Consider the following 27,780-nt stretch of genomic DNA (forward strand, 5'->3'; position numbering starts at 1 on the left):
ATAACCTACTATCAGGTGGCCTCTACTCTATAGCATAGATATAAACCTACAAAAGTTTGCAGACATATGTCTTATCGAAGTGCGTACAAGTTAAAAAGATTTGACGTGAGGTATCTGAATGTTGTTTGGTAACACATCCCGGAAGCCTATGGTTTTAAAGTTGGAAAAATTGAAGAAAGATTGATAGGCTGTTGTTATCACTGTTTTATAACTGTTTCGGTTTACTCACTGGATCAGTGACTAAAAAGTGACTTTTCACTGTTGAAACAAAAATTCATATTTTTCATCATGATTCGAATCGGAAGTTTCAAATTGAACTCGGAATTTTTCTGAATCATCCTCCTCTTCTAAATCAGATATTTCAATACCCAAGCACAGCACGCGGTAAAAGTAACTTCGCCCCACGTGGGCCCGCGCTCGTGGTGGCGCAGGTGCATTGCCTTTAACCGGCCCACGCGCCCCTCCACCAATTTACTGTACCCGCGCGAGGTACTGACTTCAGCATCTGGACATTTATTTTTATTTTTTATGTATTAGGCCTATCAATAAGGACAGGCACTGGCGTCTATTCTCTACTAATTTGTAAGAACTTTAAGAACTATTGTAAAAAAAAAAAAAAAAAAAAAAAAAACAGGAGTCAAGATGATGTGAAGTGGTGAGGTAGAGCTTTTATCCCTCATCGCCCCTTCCGCGCGCGCGCGCGCGTGCGCACGCACACACACACAGCCGAGTATTTTCATTCATATTTCCTTCACCTGATGTCCCTTGTAGGCCTAGTGGCCTACTACTATAAATAGCATCCTGACCATTATATTTCTCCTGCTCTTATCACCAGCCCTCATATATTCTCACAAACCTGTAGAACGTAATACATGATTTTATTTAATAACACTTTAAAACATGCTCTTTGTATTTAAATATGAGTTGTTCATTATACAATAATAGACATTTACATTTTGGTCATTTTTAGAAGACAGTCAGTGCATTCATCTAAGTTAGGTAAGACAACCACATATCAGTCATTGCAATGTTCTATAATAATAACGACAATAATAACAATAATAATACAAATAAGAGTTACACATTTGCCTTACGGGCTAGAGATGATGCTGATACTGTCTGCCTGCCATAATCTACTACCAATCGCCATCTATTGTGTATCAGTGTGAGTGGCATATGTGCAGTGCATGTCTGTTTGTTGTATGTATGGAAGTGAGTGTGTGTGTAATTGTGTGCATGTACAATCATGGCATATGTGTGTCTGTATTGTGTGTCTATTTGTATAGACCTATATGTGTGTGTGTGTGTGTATATGTGCGTGTTCGTGTGTGCATGTACCTTCGTGGCATATGTGTACGTGTTTGTGTCTGCCACAATGGCATCATCACCCGCCCCTGAGGCTGTGTGTGTGTGTGTGTGTGTGTGTGTGTGTGTGTGTGTAATGCTTTGATTGTTTTCTCCGCCGCAGCAGAAACGCACCAATTAATATGCATAGAGTGAGTGAGACAGAGACAAACAAAAAAACTGGCGGGGAGGGGGAGAGATCACAGAGAGAGAGAGAGAGAGAGGGGGGGGGGGGGGAGAGAGAGAGAGAGAGAGGGGGGGAGAGATCGCAGAGAGAGAGAGAGCGAGAGAGAGTGGGGGGGGAGAGAGGGGGGGAGAGAGAGAGGGGGGAGAGAGAGAGAGGGGGGGGGGGAGAGAGAGAGAGGGGGGGGAGAGATCGCAGAGAGAGAGAGAGAGAGAGTGGGGGGGAGAGAGGGGGGGGGGGAGAGAGAGAGAGGGGGGAGAGATCGCACAGAGAGAGAGAGAGAGAGAGAGAGGGGGAGAGAGAGAATGGAGGGGGGGGTGATGAAATGAGAGATGAGGGTGGGAGGAGAGAAAGAGAGAGATGAAGTGAGATAAGGAGGTAGGGGAGGAGGAGGTCTCTGGATGGAGAGAATGAAATCTGATAGATGTTGGAGTAAAAAAAACGAGAGAAGGAGCGAGAGAAAGGAAGGAGGGAGAGGGATCAATATGTACATATTTAGAGGAGAGGTGGAAGGAAATCAATTGAAAGGGGAGGCAATTGACGTGGAGGAGAGAGAGAGAGAGAGGGGGGAGAAAAGGGGAGCGAGAGAGAGGGAGACAACGAGGGATGAGGGAAGAAGAAGGAGTGCAGAGGTGGAGTGATATGTGGCTGTGGCTGCTGTCCTTTTGTCGCAGTGTCAGGGTATTGATACTGTAATACTCCACCCCCCCATCACAATGCTGCCGTGACAACGGGCAGAGTGACGCCCACTGGCATAATGCGGCCAGCCACAATACTGAGGGCACTGAGGCATCACACACTGGCAACGCAGGGCAGGGAGACAGAGAGATGGAGAGGGGGGGGGGGGGGGGGGGGGGGGGGGGGAGAGAGGAGAAGAAGCAGAGAGAGAGAGAAGCTGGGAAATGGCGGGAGAGAGAAATAATCAGATAGAGGTAGAAAAGGGAGGGAGAGATGGTGACAGGGAAATAGAGAGGAAAGATGGAGGGAGGGAGAGAGAGAGAGAGAGGAAGAAGGAGGGTATTGATGGAGAGAGAGAGATGACAGAAAGAGAAAGGGAGATAGAGAGACAAAGGATGGAGGGAGAGTGAGAAGGGAAGGAAAGAAAGAGAGGCAGATTATGTCTGGTCTTTGTGTTGATGTCTGGGAGTGTGTACCATAAACAGGTTATGTGTGTGTGGAATCTGATTTGGCTATTCACATGTCTGATGTATGCATGAATGATCAAAACCAAAAGTGCTCTTTCATTGAACAGGGGGAAGAAAATAGTTTTGGTCAAAGTAAAATTGAAAATCAGATTTGGCAATATTTACTAATATAGATAGATAGATAGATACATAAACTATCTATCAATCTATCTATCTATCTATCTATCTATCTATCTATCTATCTATCTATCTATCTATCTATCTATCTATCTATCTATCTATCTATAGTATCTACAGTATCTATCTATCTATCTATCTATCTATCTATCTATCTATCTATCTATCTATCTATCTATCTATCTACAGTATCTACAGTATCTATCTATCTATCTATCTATCTATCTACAGTATCTATCTATCTACAGTATCTACAGTATCTATCTATCTACAGTATCTACAGTATCTATCTATCTATCTATCTATCTATCTATCTATCTATCTATCTATCTATCTATCTATCTATCTACAGTATCTACAGTATCTACAGTATCTATCTATCTATCTATCTATCTATCTATCTATCTATCTATCTATCTATCTATCTACAGTATCTACAGTATCTACAGTATCTATCTATCTATCTACAGTATCTACAGTATCTATCTATCTATCTATCTATCTATCTATCTATCTATCTATCTATCTATCTATCTATCTATTGTATTAGCTACAGTATTACAGCATGCAGTATTATATCACAGTATGCAGTATACAGGTTTATAGTATAGCACTCTCTCCTATCACAGTGCATTGTCTGGGTCAATGTTTTGTCCATTCATCTATTCACACAGTACACAGTCCAGTTCAGTATTGACTCTCTCTGGCAGCGATGTTTATCAGTGCTGAGATGTCTTTTAACATATACTGTATCTCTTCAGGGTGTGCCCAAAATGGCACCCTATGTAGTGCACTACTTTTGACCAGATCTCTATGGAACCTGGTCAAAAGTAGTGCACTGTTTGTCATTTGTTTATTTGAATCCCCATTATCTTTTGCAGAGGCAGCAGCTACTATTCCTGGGGTCCACAACAAAACACAAAACATGACAAGTAACAAAACACGGGTACACCGATAGACAAGGACAGTCACACACATTTAAAAGACAAAGATATACAAACAACACAACAACAAAAATAATGTGCCTGTTAAGTGTGAGTCTGTGTGTTAGTGTGTGTGTGTGTCCTCTCACGGTCCCCGCCATTCCATGAGATGTTGCTTAATACATCTTTTCGAGGTAATTCTGCTTTGCTTGAGTAATTGGAGATGGAAGGGAGTTCGACGCGATCATGGCTCTGTATAATACAGTGGGTTTCCGTGAATTTGTTTTTGGGACCGTGGGTACTATGAAGAGACCCCTGGTGGCATGTCTTGTGGGGTATGAATGGGTGTCTGAGCTGAATCTTATTTGATTATGCAGGCAATCTGGAATTTGTTTATTAATTTCTCATAAAAACTAGAAGAGAAGCAGTTCATCTCTCGCCGACCTGGTATGCATGTTGTTGACGTTAATTCTGTATGTGCAGTTAAGGGCAAGGTGTGCTGCTGTTTTGAGCCAGTTGCCACTCTTCCCTATGCACTACATAGAGAAAATGGTGCCATTTGAAAAGCAACCCATGTTGATGGCATAAATCATACATCATCTCTGTTGGCAGCCCATAAGTCAGTTGATCCACAGGAGATGACCAATGTCTCTCTCTCTCTCTCTCTCTCTCTCTCTCTCTCTCTCTCTCTGTTGCCTCTCTGCCCCCCCTCTCTCTCTCTCTCTCTCTCTCTCTCTGTCACCTGTCTGCCCCCCCATCTCTCCCTCTCTCTCTCTCACTTCTCTTATTTCTTTCCTCTCCCTCTCTGTCTTTTCGCAACACCGACTCATTCTCTCACTCCGCTGTATGATCTATTGCTCCCTGCCCCTGGCTCTCCCCCTCACCCCCATCTTAATATGATGTAAAAAGCTAATCGCATGCAAATGTCTGTTGTCCCGGTAACCAGACCCGAAAAATCCCTTTGATGTTGCACCCGGCTCATTCTCTCCACGTTCTCTTTGTTCAACTAGAGTCTCTCTCTGCTTTGTCAACATCCCCCCTTTACCTCTCTCTCTCTCTCTTTCCCTCTCTCTGCCTCTCTTTCACTGCTGCTCTGTCTCTCTTTGCCCTCTCAGTTCTCTCGCTGTCTGCCCTACTCTCTCCCTCTGCCACATTCTCACTTACGATCTCTCTGTCTCTCGCCCCATTCCCCTTGCAAAAATAAAAACTTCTCTAATTCTCTCTACTTTTTCTCTCTCCCTGCCTGGCTATACTGCAATACCACCCCTGGTTCTTTGTGTCTCTGCCTATTCGTTCTCTTTTTTTCTATAAGCCCCCTCTCTATTCCTCCGTCTCCTTCATTCTTTCTTCTCCCTCCATGCACATCGTCTCGTGCACGTCGTCTCCCCTCTCCGTGCCTCTCTGTCTGCCTGTCTTCTTTCCCTCTTCTCCCGTCCTCTCTCGCTCACCCTTTTCTCTCAGAGGGTCAGCCCCTTCCTGTTTCACTCCTCTCGCTCCCCACTTCCCCACTTTTCATCCCTCATTCCTCTCTCTCACTAACTCACTCACTCACTCACTCACTCACTCACTCACTCACTCACTCACTCACTCACTCACTCCTTTCTTCTTTCTCTGTGGAGTATTTGACCCTCTGCGCATAGTCATCTAGTCATCCAAGGTTCTGTTGGTGGTTTGCCAGAGATTAACTGCTGCTGATCTAGGGGAACACAGTTGCAGTACACACACGTTTTTAGTGAATTTCTGTGCAATGATCAATGTGCAGGTACACGAACTGCAAAACCCCGTCAGTAAGTATTGCTACTAGCAGTAAGTGTTATGTAACAATGTGCTACACTGTCTGCAACTACACTGTACCTGACTATTCTACTACTATGTAAATACATTGGTTTAAGTCACTTGGAATGCAAAGTGGGACCCACATGGCAACATCCTCTGTATCCAAAGCGATACCACTAACAGGTTATCGAGTTTCAATGGCTTCCGTCCAGTTTTATTTCAATAGGAAAGGTACACATGATCTAAGTACAATTGAAGTACAATTGAAGTATAACGCGTATCAAGTACATTGTAACCGTATAGCATGCAGACATTCAACAAAAACAGAACAAGCATTTATTTCGAAACTGTAAACATCAGTATATTTTTGGCATAAAACTGCATAGGTAAGATGACACTTAAAAAAAAAGACGTGAACAAAAACCCCGTTGTATTTACATGTAAAACTACGAATCATGTCAAAGCGTAATAAAAAGACGCTTCGAATATGAAAATCTACAGCTGGATGGTTAAAAAGTGTTCATTATTCTGAAGACATATTATAAGACTTCTCTCCTGGTGAAAACAATAGCTTCCAATACAATGCAATATATTCTGCAGCACCAAGCTAGTACTGTTGTATGAGTACTGCATACCTCCTAATCAGACAAATTAGATATTGATTCAATGGGTTCAATATCCATTTGCACTTTTTAATTTGGATATGGAGTTGCTATGACACCCATGAAATCTGATGAGAGAGACAAGGGTTGCTGCTATCTGTGTGTATTAGGCAGACTAACCTACCTACATAGCTGGCATACAGGCTATCTGTTAGTGCCCTTTATATCATACAATAACACCATTTAAATTCAGTTTGCTCCCAAAATTGACTAGCTTAGAGACACAACGTTTATACTTAATAATACTTATATTTGTAGTTGTAAATGAACTCAACCCTCATGTATTTGTAACTGAAAGGTTGGTTAGTTTGAATCCCCGAGCCGACAAGGTGAAAAATATGACAATGTGCTCCTTGAGCAAGGCACTTAACCCTATTTGCTCCAGGGTCGCTGTTGATAATGGCCAACCCCGGCTGTGAACCCACTCTCTGAGGTGTCAGGGAGAGTTGGGATATGCAAAAAAAAAAAGTCATTTCCAAATCACACATGCACATTATTACACACTTGTGCATGTGTTAATTAGGACAAATATAAGCACCCATCAAATGATGTATCATTGTCACTGTATTGTATTAAAGTTGGAGGCGTAAGCTGATAGTGCATACTGCATTCAAAAATAAAGAATCTTTCCATTCACAACAAGATAATACGGCAGGTAACAGACATCTCCATTTCATGGAACACTTTCCTTCATTTTGAATAACGTATATAAAGCTATAAGCACATGACTCAGACATAAACAAATGACTAATTTGACACACTCGACCCAACCGACGTCATGTTGCATGAACTTATGCCAGCAAATCAAACATTTGTACACTTGGTGATTGCAATATTATGGCTTATAATGAAAAAGAGAAATCACAAAATCATTCAATGAAATAGTCATTGAAAAGACCAATGGAGAATACGACATCGAGTCCCATAGCTACTGTCTCTTTAGACAGAGCAGTGCTATAAGGCACCAAAACAACTTATACGGTTTACCATAAGACTTACGCCTGAATAAGACACGATACCACCTTTCCTTAAACCATCAACAATAACAATTGGACACACTGTAACCATTTGGCCCAGATTCCCGCTTGCTTTACATCCTCACTAACAAACCACCTCAAAATACAGACGTTGGTCGTCTCTATTTAACAGCTTATTTGGTTCTGAGTGCTGAGATTAATAGTTTGGTTATAATAAGATGTTGACATTTTTCATTTCCATGTTATTGTTTATTCTACTCTTTACTTCCAGGCAAGACCTACTGAGAGTAGGGCGCCATGCCTATCGTTGGTTGATATCTGCCCTCTGGTTGGTCTATAGCTACTGTACTAAGCTGTAAGATGGCCACAGTGTCGGAACAGTACTCTACTGTCTATAGCACAATAAGACTGTCTGCAGAGTGTATGCGTGTGTTCCACACTCTGCGTAATGTGTGCACCCATACATGCAGGGCCATATGTACTCATTTGCATAGATCACAATCACACCTAGCCTATACTATACCACATATACGGCCACACAGACAGAATCTATAATACTACTACAGTACTAACATCCCCCCCAAAAAACGTCCCTGTTTAAACAGCATTGTAAAAGGCAAAATTTCAGTATAAAGCTATATTTCCTATAATGCTCCTGTATGTTTTAGGAGATAGTGGAAGCACGAAGGCCATGGCCGCCAGTCAGTGGTTCAGGCAGAGTGGTTTGGCCTAGTGGGGAGCCGCTGAAGGAGGACAATGGCTCTACTGTGTGGCTGGAGTGTCCACGGTATCAATGACTCGGCGAGCAACTGGGTCCGGCCGATCCAACATGGCCACCGACAGCAGGCTCTGCTGATGCCAGGTCCTGGGTTAGTCAGGGCCGTAATGTCTCTTTGTTTCCTGTATGCCCTTTTTTCTTTGGTCCTTTACTTCTTGTCCAGTTTGACCCCTCCAGTGGCTTGCATAGAGATGTTGTGTTGGTCTTTATTAGGTCCAGAATCCAGTTTCTGGACAGGGAGGGAGGGAAGGGAGGAGAGTGAGCGGAGAAAGGTAGATGAAGGTTGAGGTGTTTGATATACGAACTCTAAAGGGTTAACCTGGGGTTTTGGTGACACAGGTGTGTCTTCAGTCATTCAGGAGAAAAAGGGGTCAAAGCATTTGACTGATTTAGACGTTCAAAAGGAGAGATTGTGGGTTGACGGGGCAGACAAGGAAAGGGAGAGAAAGAGAGTGATGGAGGAAACAGAGAGAGATTACAGTACGTGTGCAAGATAAGATCACTCACGTTTGTTGCTGAGATGAAGATTACACCGCAGTGGAAGGAGACTGGTTCTGTGGAGACAAACATCTCACTTGAAGCACAGTGTGAATGTGTGTCTGTGTGTGTTTGTGTGTATTCGATTGTGTGTGTGTGTACGTGTGTGTGCGTGTCTGTGTCTGCGTGCGTGTGTCTGTGAAACTCACCTGTGTTTGTCCCCTCCCAGAGGCTGGCGACCCCCCCTCCTTCTGACTGCCAACAGAGGAAGAGTCTGAACAGCTACTGTGGACTACAGAGAGAGAGAGACAGACAGAGAGAGAGAGAGAAAGAGAGGTATGAGAGAGGGGGAAAGGAGTGTGAGAAAAAGAGAGTGGAGGTCAGTCGCCTGCCAATAAAGCTTTTGTAATGAAATTAAAATTGCAACACCGCAGATACAGAGCATGATTCTTCACTGTGAAATACCATTATTCACAGGGAGACATCTGGTGGACAGCATATGTATTACACACAGGGTGTTTATAATATTTTTGTGGTTTCTGACAGTGTGTCTTTGTGTGTGTGTGTGTGTGTGTGTGTGTGCGCGCGCGCGCACCTCTGTCATTCAGATTGTAGATAGAGTCGAGTTCAGATGTTACCGGTGCTCCTGTGGCGTCTAGCAGTATCTTACTAGACACACCGATACACATTGTCTCTTTCAAACACAACTCTGAGAAAGAAAGAGAGAAAGAGAGCGAGACAGAGAGAAAGAGAGAGAGACCGAGAGAGAGACAGCGAGGGAGACATAGAAAGAGAGAGACAGAGACAGAGAGGAAGAGAGATAGAGAGACATAGACAGAGAGAGAGAGAGAGAGAATTCCATTACATGTTCAATTCATAATGCAATATCTTACACTAGTGAATTTGAACGGTGGCCCCGACCAGGACTCAAACCCAAGTCCGGCGACCGTCAACCCAACACCTTTTGACAAGGTGAATGGGGTTAAGGTCGCTACAATAGTTTGGAACTTGTGTTGTATATGGCTGGGGTGAGAGGTGAGAGTTCAGAGCACAGGACTAAAATCTTATTCGAATTCTGTGGGTCAGAGTAAAATGTCAGGGATCATACTGTACCTGTGTTGTGTATAGCGTGAGTCCAGAGGAGCTGAGCGATGTCGTGTGTCCAGGCTGCCCTCCCCTCTCCACTCTGACACTGCAGGGTCAGGCAGTCCCGGATACGAGGGGCCTGACGCACCCACACCTCGAACCTCACCCCCTCCTCACCCACACTCTGGGTCAGACCCATCTCACCCGTCTGACAGAGAGGGAGGGGGGAGGGGAGGGGGAGAAAGAGAGATGTGGAGAGAATAGAGGTCGGAACCGTACACATAGTGGATTCATGTGGTATTGGACCTTCGTCTCATAGCCCCGCTGTTTTGGAAATGACGGATTTTGGGCCCAATTTTTCTGATTGAGGCCATATGTGTGAGTTTGCGGGCATGCCCGCGCGCGTATGCGTGGTTGCGCATGCTGGTGTGTGCGTATTTACGCACGTCTGTGTGTGCACCCGTGTATGAGTGTGCGCGTGTCCGTTACCTTGATGCTGTGTTTGAAGCTGTAGGCGGTGCGTCCTGGGCCGGGACTCTTCTGCTTGGTGAAGATGATGAGGTGCTGATAGAGGAACACACTCCTCACCCCTGTCTTCTTCCTCCTGGTCCCCCCACACACCAACAGCTCCCCCTGACGCACCAGCTCTCCGCGCTCCGCCACTGGGACCTAACACACACACACACACACACACACACACACACACACACACACACACACACACACACACAGTTTACCGCCCACCAAACCGCGTTGTGTTGTTCAAGAGAGGCTTTTGAAACAAGCTATTTTTAACCATCCAAGTGATGTGAGGTTCATGTAACCCGAGCTATGCGTCAAACCTAACTCCTCCACCACTCTCTGTTCTGTTATTTAGCTAACTTTCAGAGAGCTCTTTGTGTGTGTGTGTGGGTCATGTGTTTTTGCCTGTGTGTGTTTGTGGGTGTGTTCTAGTAGCTATGTGGGAGGGTTTAACCTAGCTATATAATCCACTCTGTAGGTGACTCAGCAAAGCAGTATGTCATCAGTCAGACTGACAGTGAGTGTGTGTTTGTGTATGTGTGTGTTTGCATGCGCGTGTGTTTCTCTCTCGCTCCCTGCGTGTGTGTGCGCATGTATGTTTGTGTTGTGTATGAGTATGTGTGTATGAGTATGTGTGTCACCATGGTGATTGATAGAACTGTGTCATAGAAGCAACAGAACTACAGGACAGGAAGCAGAAAACAGGAGTAGGATTGGCTTATAAAAATAGGATGAAACAAGTTGCATCTAGGTGCTGATCTACGGTCAGTTTTGGCTTAACCCCCCAAATGGCTATGGTTAGAGCTGACGTAGGGAAAGTTGATTCTAGATCTGTGGTTATGGACAAATTGAGTTATTCAAGTGAATGTGATGTGATGCTTATTGAACTGTTTGTCCCGACGAAGTCCCAAATTGCATTATATTCCCTTCACAGTGCACTACTGTTGACCAGAGCCCCATGGGCGCTGATTAAAAGAAGTGCACTATGGGCTCTGGTCAAAAGGGTGCTATTTAGGACGCATTCCCAATTTAAGGTTGAAACCTTGTCCAACACTTTGGGATCATTATACCAGTATGGGGGTTTATCTATTTTAATTTGGCTTCCGCCCAGAGTTGAGAATTTAGTTTTAAGTCTGGCGTTCTCACCGGACACCCGACGATTAGGTCGCTGGCCCGGAGGTCCTCGCCGTGACGCTGGACGTGTCTGAGGACGGAGAGGGAGGAGTCGGAGGCAGGGTTTAGCCCTCCCAGCTCTTCCAAGGCATCGCAGTACTGTTCCAGTCTCAGTGTAGGGGCCTGGAGACAATGGGGGAACGACAGGGGGGAGAGAGGAGGGGTGGCCGGGAGTCTGAGCTGGGGAGGGAAGAGGGTGGGAAGGGGGGAGAGAAAGGAGAGGACTTCAGCATCATTGCCATCTACAGTATGGTCGACATCATCATCATTGTTATTACCTTCATCATTTTCATGACACAGTACTTAGAAATATTTTATCTTCTACTGTCACCCGGTGGCCGTTTCAAAAACTGCACCTCCAGCATTTGACACAGCTCCAAACTACAGTAAATATTCAACCCTCAGATCTCTACTAAAACCCATCTATGTGATGTTCTTCTTTTCATGTTTTCTCAGTCTAAAGCTGTGATCAGATTATGCCCTGTGTGTGTATCAGACTGTGCTTATTGTTGTGTGTTGAAAGCCTGTTGATTGGTTTTAGTGTAATCCAACCTTAATGAGTTATTTGAGTATACTTTACACTTATAATTGGCTTCCGTGTATACAATGCTGTTTTAATTGTCCATACTATATAATGCTGTTGTTGTAATGGGCTTAAGCTAGTGAATGTGATGCTGTTCCGTGGTGGCTGGTAGAACTTTAAATCGGAGGAAGGGCTTGAATGGAACAGTATCAAACATTCCACTCATTCCATCCAAGTAATGAGACGTTCTCCTCACACCAGCCTCCACTGACTCTGTTTTCAATAAAAAAAATGTTTGCTACGAGACAGTCTCTTACCTTGAAAAAGTCTGCAGCTTGAGTAACCAACGGGGAGTCCAATTCTGGTTTAATCCTGATGTAGTGAGAGTACTGGAGAAACTCCTCTCTCTATTTGTGTGTGAGAGAGGGGTTTGGTATGGAGAGAGAGAGAAAGTAAAATACTTCATTTTTATATATATTTAAAAAAAAATCTACTTCTACAGTACCCTGGATGGCACTGCTCATGCTAAAACAGCCCTCTCTCCAACTCTATGATCGACCCACTCACGTATTTACTGAAGAGGTCCTGTTGCAGCAGACTCTGCAGTAGAGCTCCCTCCATGGCTGGGAGGAGGTTCTGTGAGTGGAAGGAGCTGAGGCTGGCCCATTTGGGGAACAGGAGATCTGCTTTCCCCCTGAGGGAGGAGGGGGTGTCTGGACCCTCCAGGAGGGGCAAGTAGGTCTCTTCCACCCCCTTTAATACAGCCACGTACTGCCTCTCTGAACTCAGCATCCTGCACCACAATAGGTACAGTTTACTGTACGGAGAAAGGAGGGAGAGTGAGAGGGAATGAAGAGACAGAAGAAAGGGGTAGGGAGAACCAGAAAGAGAGAGGGAGGAAGTAAGAGAGAAAGTTAGAGAGGGAAGAGGTAAGTCAGAAAGGAGGGTAAAGAGGAAGAAAGCTGCATTTCTCTCTCTCTCTCTCTCTCACACACACACACACACACACACACACACACACACACACACACACACACACACACACACACACACACACACACCATACCTCTGTGCGGTGGTGGTGCCCTGCCTCTCCCCTCCCGTCTCCCTCTCCGCTCGGCTCAGCAGCACGTGTTGTCTTGGCGTTCCGGTATAGTCCACCACTTCCTTGCTGCTCACCTCTACACCTCTGATGAGCACCCCTGATCCCCCCTGCACCCCTCCTATTCCTCCCCCAATCCCTCCTCCTCCTCCTCCTCCCTCTCTCCATCCGGGGACGGCGGCTGCCATCCCAGCGGTGATAACAGGGTCTGTGAGGGCCCGGCGCCCCAGCCAGGTGAGGGGGGAGTTACGGCTGGCTGCACCCACAGGAGGCTCTACAGGCCTGGCGGTTGCAGGGCCCCGACGGGGGGCCAGCAGGGCCTGGAGGTCGAAGCTGGGGTGACGCTTCCTGGGGGGTTTGGGGGGCAAAGGGGCTTCTGTGGGCTGGGGGAAGAGAGGAGAGAGAGAGAGGGGAGAGAGGAGAGGAAGATGGAGAGGGAGGTGATGGATCTAGGATTGTACAATGTAAGAGAAGAGGCACAATAAAGGCGAACGGCTAAAAGCAGCCTTTGACCAGAATTTTGGCCGTCATTTTCTGTTTCCTGACGATTCTACATGCTGAATCGCCACCCAGCAGGTGATCGCTAACACACTGGAGATGTTATGCAATCCATTATAATCTAAAACACACATAAATACATGCAGTATTTATATCCACCACACACACACACACACACACACACACACACAAACACTTACGCTCTTCTTTGCCGGATGCAACAGATTCTGCAGAAATTTCCCTCCTCCCGCTCCTCCTCCACCTCCTCCCATTCCCTCCTTCTTATTCCCTTTCTCCTCTCCTATCTTCAGCGTGGAGCAGGTCTGTGGGCGAAACAGTGAAGCCAGGGACCCCCAGGACTGGAGGCCTCCCTCCCCTCCCCCGGCCCCGACACCCCAGTCTCCCTCTCCCTCGGGCCCCATCAGGTCCCACAGACTGGAGGCGGAGGGGGTCTTGGGCCGGGCCTGGCCCTGGTTCTGCCCTCGCTCTGCCTGCTGCAGCAGCCTGGGTTTGACCTGAGGAACAGTAGCAGAAACATTGTTAAGAGAGAGAGATACTACAGACAGACAGACAGACAGACAGACAGACAGACAGACAGACAGACAGACAGACAGACAGACATTGTAGATACTGTCGATAGATTTATACTGTAGATAGATAGATTTATTCTGTAGAAAGATAGATAGATAGATAGATAGATAGATAGATAGATAAATAGATAGATTGAGTGACTGAATGACTGACCTGGGCCACAGTGCGTTGGTATCTCTCAAGGGTCTGAGACCACAGGTCCAGGAGAGCTCCACCACCCAGCTCCAAGGCTAAGGCACGGGCGTCCTGAAAACGAGATGGCGGAATGGGAGGGAGGGAGGAGAGGGGGGTGGAGGGGGAGGGAGAGGTGGAGGAGATGACGTCGCACCACTGGTTGGCCTGGAGGGGTGTAGAGAGGTAGAGAAAGGTTGGGAGAGGAGAGAGGGGAAGGGTATAAAAAAAAAAATAAGGGTTAGTTGACAGTGTCATAACTGTGTTTGTTGCTGTTACTGTATACTAGTTTGAATTGTGGGTATTTCAGTGTGTGTGTGTGTATGTGTGTGTGTGTCATGTGTGCTGTGTGCTGTGACATAGCGTGTCATGTGTCATGTACGTGTGTGTACTGTGTATGTATGTACATGTCACAGGAGGTTGGTAGCACCTTAATTGGGGAGGACGGGCTCATGATAATGACTGGAGCGGAATCAGTGGAATGGTGTCAAATACATCAAACACGTGGTTTCCAGGTGTTTGATGCCATTCCATTTGCTCCGTTCTGGCCAGTATTATGTGTGTTTAACCCGGTTAGTGTGGACAGTTGTCTCTGTGTGTTTACCTCGGTCAGTGTGGACAGTAGTCTCTGTGTGTTGTCCAGTGTTGTCCAGCAGTCAGACAGACAGTGAGACATGTCTCTGAGTCTCTCTCTGACCGGGGGTACCCTGACCTGCACCTCTATCAGTCCCCCCCAGTCCAGCTCAGACCAGCTCTCCAGATCTCCAAGAATCGCCAGGGTCTCAGTGTGCAGCTCCTATGCACACCCACACACACACGCACATGCACACGCACACACACACACAATATACAGATGAGGAACATATACAGTATATTATACAGAAACACAACACAAACACAACACATGTGTGCACATGCACACAAACTCACACATGGCACACACACGCACACACTCACGTTGGCCGACTCTCTGAAAGTCTTGAACTTCTGCTGTTTGAGGGAGAGCCTGCTGAGAGAGATGGGAGGCTCCCTGTAGTCTTCCAACTGATCCTGGATCTGCTCTATCTCCCTCTCGCACTGATAGAGAGAGGTCGAGAGGGGGTGGGAGGGTGAGTTAAAGTAGAACGGGCGACGAAATAACAGACATTTGAAATACCATTAGTATCCAATTGTAACAGTCTGTTTTCTCTAAACAACCGTTTCAAAGAGACAGCTATTTAACTGCCGCTCCACACTGTACTATTACAATATTATACTGTTCGTTCTGTGCTTCCCTCTCTCTCTCCTACCTTTTCCAGCTTGTCCACCATGGCAGCCAATCGTCCAAGGGCTTCCAGGTCACTGCCCCTCTGATTGGACACCTGGACGAGGCGGTGGAGGGAATCATCCACGCTGTCATAGAGGTTAGAGGTCGCAGCCAGAGCAGCTCTGAAGGCGCAAAGAGTTCAAAGGTCATATAGAATATGATGATATAGGGGTGAATCCTAACTTCCACTTAAGTCGCATATCCACTTAGTCTCCCATTGACATTAATGCATGACTAAATGAAAATGTGTAAGTTAGGATTCGCCCCAAAACAATAGATACCCATAGACTTCCAGTCATTGTGCTAACACTAGTTAGCATTGGCTTGCAAATATACCTCTAACTTAATTCATACCGGACACAGAGACATAAAAATAGTATCCACGAGTTAATCTGATTCTGGGGAAGTAGATACAGGGCATCATTGCTAAAATCCTGAAGTATCCCTTTAATAAAAGAGATAGCAGATTGAGAAGTATTACACTAGGAAACGCTTTCAAAAACACACCTCATACGTTATATCTATTATAGGATAATCTATTTGAACTGCATTATCATTTGGATACACTGATGGGATAGGGTAGATGGTGGTACCTGCAGTCTGGGGACCGCTTTGCCAGTCCTGATGTGCCATTGGCCAGCCCTGCCAGCCAGGCCCCACCCTTGCGCTGCAGCTCAGTCAGCCGTTGGTCGACTAGGATGCTCGTCATCAGCTGTCTGTGTTTTTCCACACTTAGAGGAACAGTCTGGAAAAGAGTTTAAAAAAAACACTGAGGTTAACCTTGTGTTGTGTTGTACAGCCAAATGGATCACATACAGAAAGTATGTTACATTTACTCAAATGTTCTTCAATTTTTTTCAAAAGCTCCTCAAGTTTACTCAACAGTTCAATTCAGTTCCTCAGTTATTACCTCTAGTATTTCACCCCATAAAACCTCACTGGTACCATCTTAAACAACATAGATGTGGTGATACAGTAATACATGTATCCTACCTTGATACAGTCTGGTAGTGGTGCTGTGCCCATAGACTGCAGTGCATCCTCCAACAGAGAGAGTGCGCTCTCACAACACTCAGTTAGACTCTCCACACTCTAACAGCAGAAACGGGACAGGAGTAACGTAGTATAGTTTAGTCTATAGTTTAAACTGCACCCTATTCCCTACATAGTGCACTACTATGGACCAGAGCACTACTTTTGACAAGGACCCATCGAGTTCTGGTCCATAGTAGTGCCCTACATAGGGAATATGGTGCCATTTGGGACACAGATATATTAGCTTATATTGCACATGACATAGAAGGGCTTGATGGTGAAAACGTGACCATTGATACTGCTGATTTGATAACTTTAAAGCTGCAATATGTAACTTTTTGGGTGACCCGACAAAATCACATAGAAATGTGAGTTATAAATCTGCCAATGTCATTGAAAGCAGGTCTAAGAAGCGGTAGATGTGTTCTATGTGTGCTATTTTTATGCTTCCCGTTTTATGCATCTTTTACGTTCGCTTTTGTACACCAGCTTCAAACAACTGAAAATACAATATTTTGGGTTATTGAAAATACATTTCACAGAGGTTTAGATGGTACAATAATTCTCTACACTAAACATTGATTGTTTTGCCACTTAAACTGAAATAGGCGAACTATTCTAAATTTTAGCAACCAGGAAATGGCGGAGCGATTTCTGCACATTGCACCTTTAATATCCACAGGACAGAAATCGTAAGCATTTAAAGAAATGACATTGTTTGTGAGTTAAGTTTTTAATTCAAGTCAAATGCCATGGCTAACATACGTGAGTGTGTGCGCTCGTGCGTCCAGCACTCAGAATGTCAAGTTTAGCACAGAATGCCAAGACTTATAGTCATAAAGTGCAGCCTATTCCATTTTAAATAAATGAGAATAGACAAATCAGTCCAGTCTCATATTCAAAATGCCAATAGCGCCGTATTGATTTAGCTGCATGTGGAATCTGAATTGATTTGAGAAAGAATAGGCTGCACTTTATGACTATAAGTCTTGACATTCAAATTTGACATTCTGAATGCTAGACATGCTGGGAACAGACTTTTTTCTCTCTCTTTCCCTGCCTTCCCTCTCCCCTCTTCCCCTCTCTCTCCCTCCCTCCCTCCATCCACACATTCCCCTCCCCATCTCATCCTCTCTCTCTCACTCTCCCCTCTCACCAGTCTGAAGGCCAGCCAATCATAGCAGCAGTGTTTGTAGTCTCATTCCATCTCTCTCTCTCCTTCCTCTACCTTAACTCCATTCCTCCCTCCCTCCCTCCCGCCATCTCTCACCAGTCTGAAGGCCAGCCAGTCAGAGTGGCAATGTTTGTAGTCTCCGTCCATCTCCAGGGGCAGCTGCTGCCTGTCTATATACTGCTGAAGGACCCCTGTCCCTCGCACCGTGTGCACCTACACAGGACACAGAGAAAAGAACATCAGATTCTGGGAAGGAAGTGATAAAGGGTCAGGATCTAGAAGACTGTTCACACTACTGAGCCAAACGGAGCCAGGCCAAATCAAGCTGTACTGAGCAGGTCTGGTTACGCACTGACCATAGTTGCTGGAACTGTGATGAAAAAGACCTTGTGAAAAGAAAATATTTGAGCCAGTCAAGTTTGGGTTGGCGCAGTGGTTTGAAAAAGGTACAATTCAATAAATATTACTACTTCATTTTTTTTGTGCTTTTGTTTTGCCTTGTCATTTTTGTTGTTGTTGGGGGGGGTTTACAGCTACAATATTCACATTATTTTACACAGTTTATACCATATGTACCTGCAGGCTGCCGCTCAAGAAAATAAATAAATAAATACAAACAAAAAGAGGTGGGCCTACACCTCCAACTACCCATCCCATTCCCCCCTGCCCAACATGTCTCCGTCCAACCCTCCGCATCTACCCATTCCCACCCCGCCCAGCAACACAGGCTGGTTGTTAGTCTACCCACCCGCCCCCCCAACTCCTCCACCACTTATCCCCTCGAGAGATAGAACTTCCCAATGAGCTTTGGTCTCTGATAAAGCATGTAAGAAATGTAATAGACGACGGAGGTTATCTGAGAATAATCCTTTTTTAAATTCTTTGTGACAGGGGGGCAGTATTGAGTAGCTTGGATGAATAAGGTGCCCAGAGTAAACGGCCTGCTACTCTGTCCCAGATGCTAATATATGCATATTATTAGTAGTATTGGGTAGAAAACACTCTGAAGTTTCTAAAACTGTTTGAATGATGTCTGTGAGTATAACATAACTCCTATGGCAGGCGAGGTTTGTAGTTTTTAAACTCTTTGCCATTCCAATATACAGTGTAAATGGGGTCATATTGCACTTCCACTAGATGTCAACAGTCTTTAGAACTTTGTTTGAGGCTTCTACTGTGAAGTGGGGGCGAATGAGAGGGGATTGAGCCAGGTGTCTGACAGAGTGCAACAGGCTCTGACGCACGGTCACGAGAGAGTTAGCTCTCGTTCCATTGCTTTTCTACAGACATAGGAATTCTCCGGTTGGAACATTATTGAAGATTTATGTTAAAAACATCCTAAAGATTGACTCTATACTTAGTTTGACAAGTTTCTACGGGCTGTAACGGAACTTTTCGTCCGACGTTCGGCTGGACCTGAACGCGGGTTTGGATTTGTTTACCATTTGTTTACCATAAAAAAAGAAGCCATTTGGACATAAATTATGAACTTTATAGAACAAATCAAACATTTATTGTGGAACTGCGATTCCTGGGAGTGCATTCTGATGAAGATCAACAAAGGTAAGTGAATATTTATAATGCTATTTCTGACTAATGTTGACTACACAATATGGTGGATATCTTTTTGGCTGCTTTGTTGCCTGAACGCTGTACTCAGATTATTGCATGGTTTGCTTTTTCCGTAAAGTTAAAAAAAAAATCTGACACAGCAGTTGCATTAAGGAGAAGTATATCGCTAATTCCATGTATAACACTTGTATTTTCATCAACATTTATGATGAGTATTTCTGTAAATTGATGTGGCTCTCTGCACTTTCACCGGATGTTTTAGAACTACTGAACGTAACGCGCCAATGCAAAATGAGATGTTTTGATATAAATATGCACTTTATCGAACAAAACATACATGTATTGTGTAACATGAAGTCCTATGAGTGCCATCTGATGAAGATCATCAAAGGTTAGTGATTAATTTGATCTCTATTTGTGCTTTTTGTGACTCCTCTCTTTGGCTGGAAAAATGGCTGTGTTTTTCTGTGAGTTGATGGTGACCTAACATAATCGGTTGTGGTGCTTTCGCTGTAAAGCCTTTTTGGAATCAGACACTGTGGCTGGATTAACAAGAATTTTATCTTTAAAATACTTGTATGCTTGAGGAATTGTAGTTATGAGATTTTTGTTGTTTTGAATTTGGCGCCCCGCACTTTCACTGGCTGTTGGCGAGGTGGGACGCTACCGTCCCACATATCCCATAAATCCCATAAACTCCGCTTTGGTCCAGATGTACCAATTTGGGTATGTACGTTTAGAGACGGGACAACATAATTCTCTAAAACAGTTTAATATCTGTGTTTATCAAAGATGGAGGGTGGTAGTGAGAGCACTGGGTGACTTCCTTACCTTTTTTTAGAAAAGCAAAATTAGTGCCATATTTACAAATGAATCTTTGTGAACAACTTTGTTAATCATTTCAAGTAACAGTGGATCTAATTGGTTACAAAAATTGTAATGGATCTCGGGAGTTATATCTTAAAAAAAGGACTCAAACTGGCTTGTGTGGGTCCATTACTATGGGTCGATTACCATGGGTCGATTACCATGGGTCGATTACCATGGAAGTAATGGTTGAGTCTAACTCCATGGATGGCAAACTCTCCTCTCTGTCTTATCAATATATTTAGCTACATTTTAACTTGGAAGAGAGTAGTCGCTACCCTATTCTGAAAAAAGTGTTTGTTGAGCACGCTCTAACGTCGATAACAGCTTTTCCAATTCTAATATATTCTTTAATTGGGATTTATTCTGCCCAGATGCAAATACATTTTAATAAAACCTTTAATGGCATCACATAGAATCTGAGGATCATCGACCGCATTTTTGTTAATCATTATAAATTAATTCAATTCAATTTCAAATTGTTCACAGAATGTAGGATTTTGTAGTAAGCAAACATTAAAGCGCCATATTGTGTCTCTTTTAGGAGATTCTGAAATGTGTATCTGGCAGTAATAAGCATGATGATCAGGCTCATATGTCGTATTTCTATTTTCTTGATTAAAACCTCTACGGGATCGGTGTCCTTCCACCGGGACGGTTGCGCTAACATGTGCTAATGTGATTAGAAACAAGAAAGTTTCCCAGGACATAGACATGTCTTACATCGGCAGAAAGCTTAAATTCTTGTTAATCTAACTGCACTGTCCAATTTACAGTAGCTATTACACTGAAAAAAGACCATGCTATTGTTTGAGGAGAGTCCACAACAACAAAACACTTTTATTACGGCAAATGGTTTGATACATTCACCGCTGAAGGTAAATATTGTTAAAGCTAATTTTCCATCATGTATGACCTTCCTGGGAGTGTGTAAATATACATTTTGTATTACCATATAATTTTCCCTATAGTTATGTACTTGAAAATGTATCAATTGACAAATTCGGCACATTTGGGCAGACTTGATACAAAATTCCGGATGTATTGCAACGCTTCACTGGATCAGTCTGAAACTTTGCACATACACTGCTGCCATCTAGTGGCCAAAATCTAAATTGCTCCTAAACTGCAATATTAAATTATGGCCTTTCTCTTGCATTTCAAAGATGATGGAAAAAAGAAAATAACGTTTTTTTTGTTTGTATTATCTTTTACCAGATCTGATGTGTTATATTCGCCTACATTAATTTCACATTTCCACAAACTTCACCGTGTTTCCTTTCAAATGGTATCAGTAATATGCATATCCTTGCTTCAGGTCCTGAGCTACAGGCAGTTCGTTTTGGGTATGTCATTTTCGGTGAAAATTGAAAATAAAGGTCTGATAGAGGAGTAGATAATAGTACAAAATCGATTTGGAAGAATGTTTTGTGCCTGTTTGAATAGAAAGTGTACTCTTTTGCTTTAGGGTTTAGAGCTCGCCAGGCATCAATGAGGTTGTAATCAGAGTATACTGAATGTTGTATGGCCTGTGGATTGTAGTTGGTCTTATTAGATGTATCCCGCATGTCCAGAATGACATTCATGTCTGTCCCAATAACAAGTTGGAATTCAGTTCATTCGATCAATATGCTGTTCAGAGAATCAGAAAACGTAGGATCATATGATTCTGGAGCATACAGATTAATAAAGGCAATTTTCTTTCCACTATGGATACAGTTAAGGAAAGTGATTCTGTCTTCTTGGTCTTTGCCTTTACTAAGGATGATGATTTCGAGTTTGTTATGTATCATTACGATTACACCCTTAGTTTTTTGGGGGCTGACAAAATAGCTTCCAGTTTGTACAAATGTGACTCATTTCAGGAAACTAGACATATGTCACATACCACTACTTCACAGGAGAGGCATTTGAACATAAACATATTTTTCTATCAAAATGTTTTTTTTTTTTTGCAGAATTCTTTTCAGGAATATGTATACTTTCATGTGCCTTAATATCGAACTTGTATTCCATCCATAAATACGAATAAAATTGTTAAATTACGAGCCTAGTTTTTTTGTTATTGGCCTGAATTTAGCAGGCGCCATCGACAGATGAGTTGGAAAAAGTGATGGGCTACTTTCTGCACATTCCACGGTCAGTGTGACCCGGAGTGACTTGACACAACGCTTGCCAAACAAGATGTAGCTACAAACAAAACAGAGTTAAATGGTTCCAGTCTGCTGTGAAGTGTTCATCCATGTATATGGGTAAGAGTTTAGCTACATTTTCAGATAAGTTTCTAATTTTGTCAAAAATGTGTTTTTCTTGCAAGTTAATGTGTGAAATATATTTCTAAAAAATATTTTTGAATTTCCCGCGCTGCCTTTTCAGCAGAATGTTGGGGGTTTCCGTTAGCGGAACCAGTGTCCTAGACAGGTTGGGGCGGCAGGGTAGCCTAGTGGTTAGAGCGTTGGACTAGTAACCGGAAGGTTGCAAGTTCAAATCCCTGAGCTGACAATGGTGGGTGTGTAGACAAATCTGTCATTCTGCCCCTGAACAGGCAGTTAACCCTAGGCCGTCATTGAAAATAAGAATTTGTTCTTAAATGACTTGCCTAGTTAAATAAAGGTAAATTAAAATAAATAAATAAAAAGCGTACTGTTAATTAGCTTGCTGGCACGCTAGCTAACGTTACGTGTATGAATTGTGTAGTAATATTATTTGAATCAGAAACCCATTTGCATTGCTAGTTATAGCCTAATGTTAGCAAGCTAGTTTGTAAGCTTTAGCTACCTGCAGATTCATACTACAGCTATGACAATGTTTGTATTGGTAAAAGTATGAGTTGGGATTATACCAGTTCATTGTTTAGCTAGCTAGCTACCTAGCTAGCTACATGTCTAAACAAAAAGACTCCACTTTGGCCGGATTATTACATGACCCATCACATTAGCCAGGTGTGTCTGGGGGTGATTACGGCCATCTACTGTATTTCATGAACATGTGTACATGTCTAGACAATAGTTTCCCATCCACTCAGCTAGATGTGGCTGGGGGGTGGTTATAGCATTTCCTTCACATGACCCATCAACTTAGACAAGTGTGTCGGGTAAGCGTCATCTAATAGTTATAAAATATTTTTACCTGGACACTTTCTGTTTTTGAAAAAACTACTATGCAAGTAACCAATTCAGTGTACCGTTTACACCTTCTGTATTCTGTGCATGTGTCAAATAAACTTAGCCCCACCCATCTCTTTAATGATTACGGCTTAAGATGGTGTGAACGATGCTGAATGGGTGTGTAGACAAAGACAAGCTCTCCAGTAGGTGTACCAAAACATTCGAGGGCCATTTTCTCAGAAGTGGGGATACAATTTGATTAACTTTCAAAGCAGAATTTCTTTCCAATTGTTCCTCAACTGCAGTCTCTACTTTTATCCAATGCAAAAAAACAATTTCAAATGTTGCTACATAAGACCGAGGCGGTCCATCACAAAGGTTCCCTATTCCATGTGTGTACTTTTGGTGCAGGTGTGTTTCTTGGAGCATTGCTACTGTATGTCAATATGGTTCATAGCTAGAATATCAAGACGGCTGAAACACTTGATAGACATATTAAGGCCTTTCAAATTCCATGAGAGGATAGCTAGTGTTGCCATAGTTTTTCTAAAATGTAATTGTTATCTTTAGTGTTGATAAGCCCGTGGATGTAAAATAGTTTCATAGTCCACAGCAACAATTGCCACTGAAGGGACGAGTAGGGAGGATGAAGGATAGTCCATTTTATAAAAACATATGACATCATTTTCTATTAAAGTGACACGGGTCAAATGGAGTGATAATCAAATCAAATCAAATTGGATTGGTCACTCAAACTTATTTAGCCAGTGTTATTGTGGGTGTAGCGAATTGCTTGTGTTGATGAGACACGAGAGAAGTGTGTGTGTGTGTGTAGTCACCTCTACTCCTTCTAGACTGTGTGTAGATGACTCCTGCTGCTGCTCCTCCACCAGAATGAGGACAGAGCCAAGACCTCCCGGGACCACAGCCTGGAACGCACGCACGCACATACACGCACACACAGACGTACAAACACACATTAGAGACGCCCTCTCAACATAAACACATGTCTACATATAAACACATACAGTACATGTATAAACACTCTTAGCACTTCAACATTTAACTCTTTCTCACCTGTAATTGTTTCAGTGCAGCGAGGCAGAGAGCGGAGGGAGGAGATTGTCTACTGTCTACTATTACTGTTAGGCCTCGCTCTTTAGCAGAAGAGCTGATTGAGGGAGAAAGAGATAGGGGGAGAGGTGAAGGCAGAATAAAATGAAACACCTAACTTCGAGTTTCAGTTTCTGTCAAAAACAACTATAAAAACCACTATATAAAGTGTCATAGCTAGCTCAAATCAAAATCAGGTGAAATAAAATGTTATTTGTCACATACTTTGTAAACCACAATTGTTGACCAAAAGTGAAATGCTTGCTTATGTGCCCTTCCCAATAATGCATAAAACATTTTTTAATTAGAATAAATACACTATATAGAGAAGCTGCCAGTAGTGCTATGAGTGTTACGCTATAAAGGGTCCCCCAGACGAGACTGTGATATGGACAGTTTCCCATAGTGACAGAATATTACCGGGTGATCCTGTGATAACAGGCCAAGACACGGCCCATCTCGTCCGCACGGCAACCGTCCTCTGGTAAGTGCGTTTCAGTGACAACCACAGCCCGTCCCAGCCTGTCCACCGTACCTACAGACAGAGAGAGGGTGGGAGGAGGAGGGGGTAGAGAGAGAGAGAATAAGATAAAGAGAGACAGAGAGAGAGAGAGAGAGAGAGGATGAAAGTGGATAATTGCAAGAGTGTTGAAGGGTGGATAAGTATGAATAAAAGGAAAGTAAGGGTAAAGGGATGGAAGGATAGTAAATGAGATGGATATAAAAGATGACCCACCTGTCAACATCAGCTTTCCTGATTGGAGGAGTTCTGTGTCCAATTCCCTTAGGAGAGGAGGGGCTTTAGGTGATAGGCCATTTGATAGGTCAGGAGATGTCTCTGCCCCTAACTCCTCTGTAGAGTGGTTAGATAAGGATGTGCCTGATTGGCTAGTAGTTGTGTCAGGTGAGACTTCTGATTGGACAACCTGGTTTTCTGTTGGTAAAAGCAAGAATAGGCATGAGAATAATGTATTCTAGCCATATACTTTTTATCCAATTGACATTAAAACTTCTCAAAAAGAAGCTAAAATCTAACCTGTATTACTTTCCCCAATCTCAGCTTTTTCTTGTCCTTCATTGACTGGTGTGACCTCTTTATCCGCCCCCTCAGGCTGCTGTGTTGCCTCTGATAGGTTGGTTGTAGTGATTGGCAGGTTGGTTGTCGGGGAGATGGCGGGACCACGCTGAGGTGTTTTACTTGGTGGTTTGGAACCGGCCTGGTCTCGAGTCTTCTGGTTGCCACGACCACCACTTTTAGCCTTCCCCTTTCCCCCTCTCCCTTTCCTCTTCCTCCTGAGAGAGAAGATACAGTGATGTCATACAGGGATGTAATACTGAGTGTGCGGTTAATAGTTATGGTTGATTCCTACAGATGTAGGATCTTAATTTGATCACCCTGTTGCTAATTGAGGTTCTAAAAAAATATTATCCTATTAATTACAATCCACATAATAATTCACATTAATTTAGTAGTGTACAAATTATGTACAATGATATTATAATTATAAATAATTTGCACACTACTAAATGACAGCAAGAAGCCCAAAACGATATAGTATTTCATAAAAACATCAACATTTTAAACCTTGATTATATTGGGATACGATCACATACGTTTCTCTTTTTATGTGTGGTAATACATGAGAACATATTTCCTAAATTAAAATCACTTGGAGCTGATTTCCTGGTGATTTTACAATATTTTATGTCCAACAACAAAAATCACCTGTATTAGACCGTAAGTGTACTATATCCGTATGTGAAGGAATTGTACCTGCACACAAAACGGTATTACATTCAGTGCTTAATTTGAGCCAGATCCTGCCGGAACAGGAACTGGGGTCTCTCAATTTTTCACTGTTTCATTCCGGAACCCATTGGCCAGGATGCGGTACCTCTCGTGGCATGAAAAATGATTTGCTCTGTTTGAAATGTAAAAATTCTAATAAAATAAATCATAGTTAATTCAAGTTGCCTTCTCTGTAATTCTCCTGCTTACTAAAAACATGTATTTCCTTACAGAATCATAGCAGCAGGAAAGATGTTGGAGGTTTTGCAGCACCCCTGATAAATTGAAATAAATCAAATAATACACCAGGAGTAGGCCTATAATTTAGCCACAGAGGATCAATAGCATATTTTTTTATGGCCTAGCTGTGGATTGTGTGTAGCCCAATCAAAGGCCTACAGCCAGGAACAAGTGTCAAATCTGTCAGTGAACAGCATGCAGCCAAATCAACATTTCAAATACAATCACGGGAAACCCAGGTGGGAAAGCAAATGGATTCTGCTGAAAAGAGAAGACTAATCTGTCTGTAGCAGTGAAGGCTCCTCAGAGGACAAAGGGAAGGACCATCCTCCTCAGTGAATTTAAGATAAATAAAACATTTTAAACATTTAAAAAATTATATTTTTTTTAGATAAAACTATGCTAAATATATTCACATCACCAAATAATTTATTAAAACACACTGTTTTGCAATGAAGGTCTACAGTAGCCTCAACAGCACTCTCTGGGGTAGCACCATGGTGTAGCCAGAGGACAGCTAGTTTCCGTCCTCCTCTGGGTACATTGACTTCAATTCAAAACCTTACGAGGCTCAATATTCTCGTCCCTTTACATAGACTTACACATTAATTATGAGAATGTCCTCAAACCTATCAGAGCTCTTGCAGCATTAACTGACATGATGTCCACCCAAACAAAGGATAAAATAATAAATCTAGTACTGAAAGCATTAGCTACAACTAGATAGCACCGCATCGGATAACAAGTGGTGAGTAGTTGACTTAAAGAGAGAGAAAGACAAAAGTTGAACAGTTTTGAACAAATTAATTTCTTCAAAAATGAAGGAGAAGCAAGAGAGAGAGAGAGAGAGAAAGCAGCTAGCTAGTTTAGCCTACTCAAACAGAGAGTGATGCTATGTTAGCTAGCTGGCTATGGCTATCCAACATTGGAACTCTTCCAAATCAAGGTAAGCTTTGGTTTTATAAATTTTTGCCACCGGGGCTTGCCGATGTTACTGCTTGCTGTGCACTGTACTGCATGATTTTAGTGGGGACTAACGCGTTAGCTCTAGGAGCTATGTCAACTATGACGTTAGATAATATGGTGACAACGATGTACAGTTGAAGTCGGAAGTTAATATACACTTAGGTTGGAGTCATTAAAACTCGTTTTTCAACCACTCCACAAATGTATTGTTAACCAACTATAGTTTTGGCAAGTCGGTTAGGATATCTAATTTGTGCATGACACAAATTCATCATAATTTGTGCAATAACACAGATTATTTCACTTATAATTCACTGTATCACAATTCCAGTGGGTCAGAAGTTTACAATCACTAAGTTGACTGTGCCTTAAACAACTTGGAAAATTCCAGAAAATTATGTCATGGCTTTAGAAGCTTCTGATAGGCTAATTGACATCATTTGAGTCAATTGGAGGTGTACCTGTGGATGTACTTCAAGGCCTACCTTCAAACTCAGTGTCT

General features: G+C 43.2%; 1 protein-coding gene across 4 annotated transcripts in view; it reads right to left on the minus strand.

Annotated features, from left to right (window-relative positions):
- Positions 1-5,736: 5,736 nt before the first annotated feature.
- Positions 5,737-27,780, minus strand: part of arhgef40 (Rho guanine nucleotide exchange factor (GEF) 40) — a 39,624-nt gene continuing 17,580 nt past the window's right edge. For 2 of the 4 annotated variants that reach the window (XM_036957826.1, XM_036957823.1), the window contains 23 exons: positions 25,320-25,576; positions 25,020-25,217; positions 24,704-24,818; positions 24,248-24,341; positions 24,010-24,099; positions 17,721-17,837; positions 16,409-16,507; positions 16,009-16,160; positions 15,399-15,537; positions 15,067-15,186; positions 14,714-14,905; positions 14,092-14,277; positions 13,548-13,862; positions 12,814-13,232; positions 12,315-12,564; positions 12,065-12,154; positions 11,198-11,404; positions 10,019-10,198; positions 9,557-9,737; positions 9,039-9,152; positions 8,653-8,735; positions 8,474-8,520; positions 5,737-8,195 (listed from right to left, as the gene is read on the minus strand). In XM_036957826.1, coding sequence (XP_036813721.1) covers positions 8,494-8,520; positions 8,653-8,735; positions 9,039-9,152; positions 9,557-9,737; positions 10,019-10,198; positions 11,198-11,404; positions 12,065-12,154; positions 12,315-12,564; positions 12,814-13,232; positions 13,548-13,862; positions 14,092-14,277; positions 14,714-14,905; positions 15,067-15,186; positions 15,399-15,537; positions 16,009-16,160; positions 16,409-16,507; positions 17,721-17,837; positions 24,010-24,099; positions 24,248-24,341; positions 24,704-24,818; positions 25,020-25,217; positions 25,320-25,576 — 3,625 coding nt within the window. In that variant the 3' untranslated portion in view covers positions 5,737-8,195; positions 8,474-8,493. Of the gene's footprint in view, positions 8,196-8,473; positions 8,521-8,652; positions 8,736-9,038; positions 9,153-9,556; positions 9,738-10,018; positions 10,199-11,197; positions 11,405-12,064; positions 12,155-12,314; positions 12,565-12,813; positions 13,233-13,547; positions 13,863-14,091; positions 14,278-14,713; positions 14,906-15,066; positions 15,187-15,398; positions 15,538-16,008; positions 16,161-16,408; positions 16,508-17,720; positions 17,838-24,009; positions 24,100-24,247; positions 24,342-24,703; positions 24,819-25,019; positions 25,221-25,319; positions 25,577-27,780 lie in introns of all 4 variants that reach the window. The other 2 variants (XM_036957824.1, XM_036957825.1) reach the window with 2 other exon arrangements.

This window comes from Oncorhynchus mykiss, chromosome 21 (genome assembly GCF_013265735.2).
Source record: "Oncorhynchus mykiss isolate Arlee chromosome 21, USDA_OmykA_1.1, whole genome shotgun sequence".
In the NCBI taxonomy this organism is placed as follows: Eukaryota; Metazoa; Chordata; class Actinopteri; order Salmoniformes; family Salmonidae; genus Oncorhynchus; species Oncorhynchus mykiss.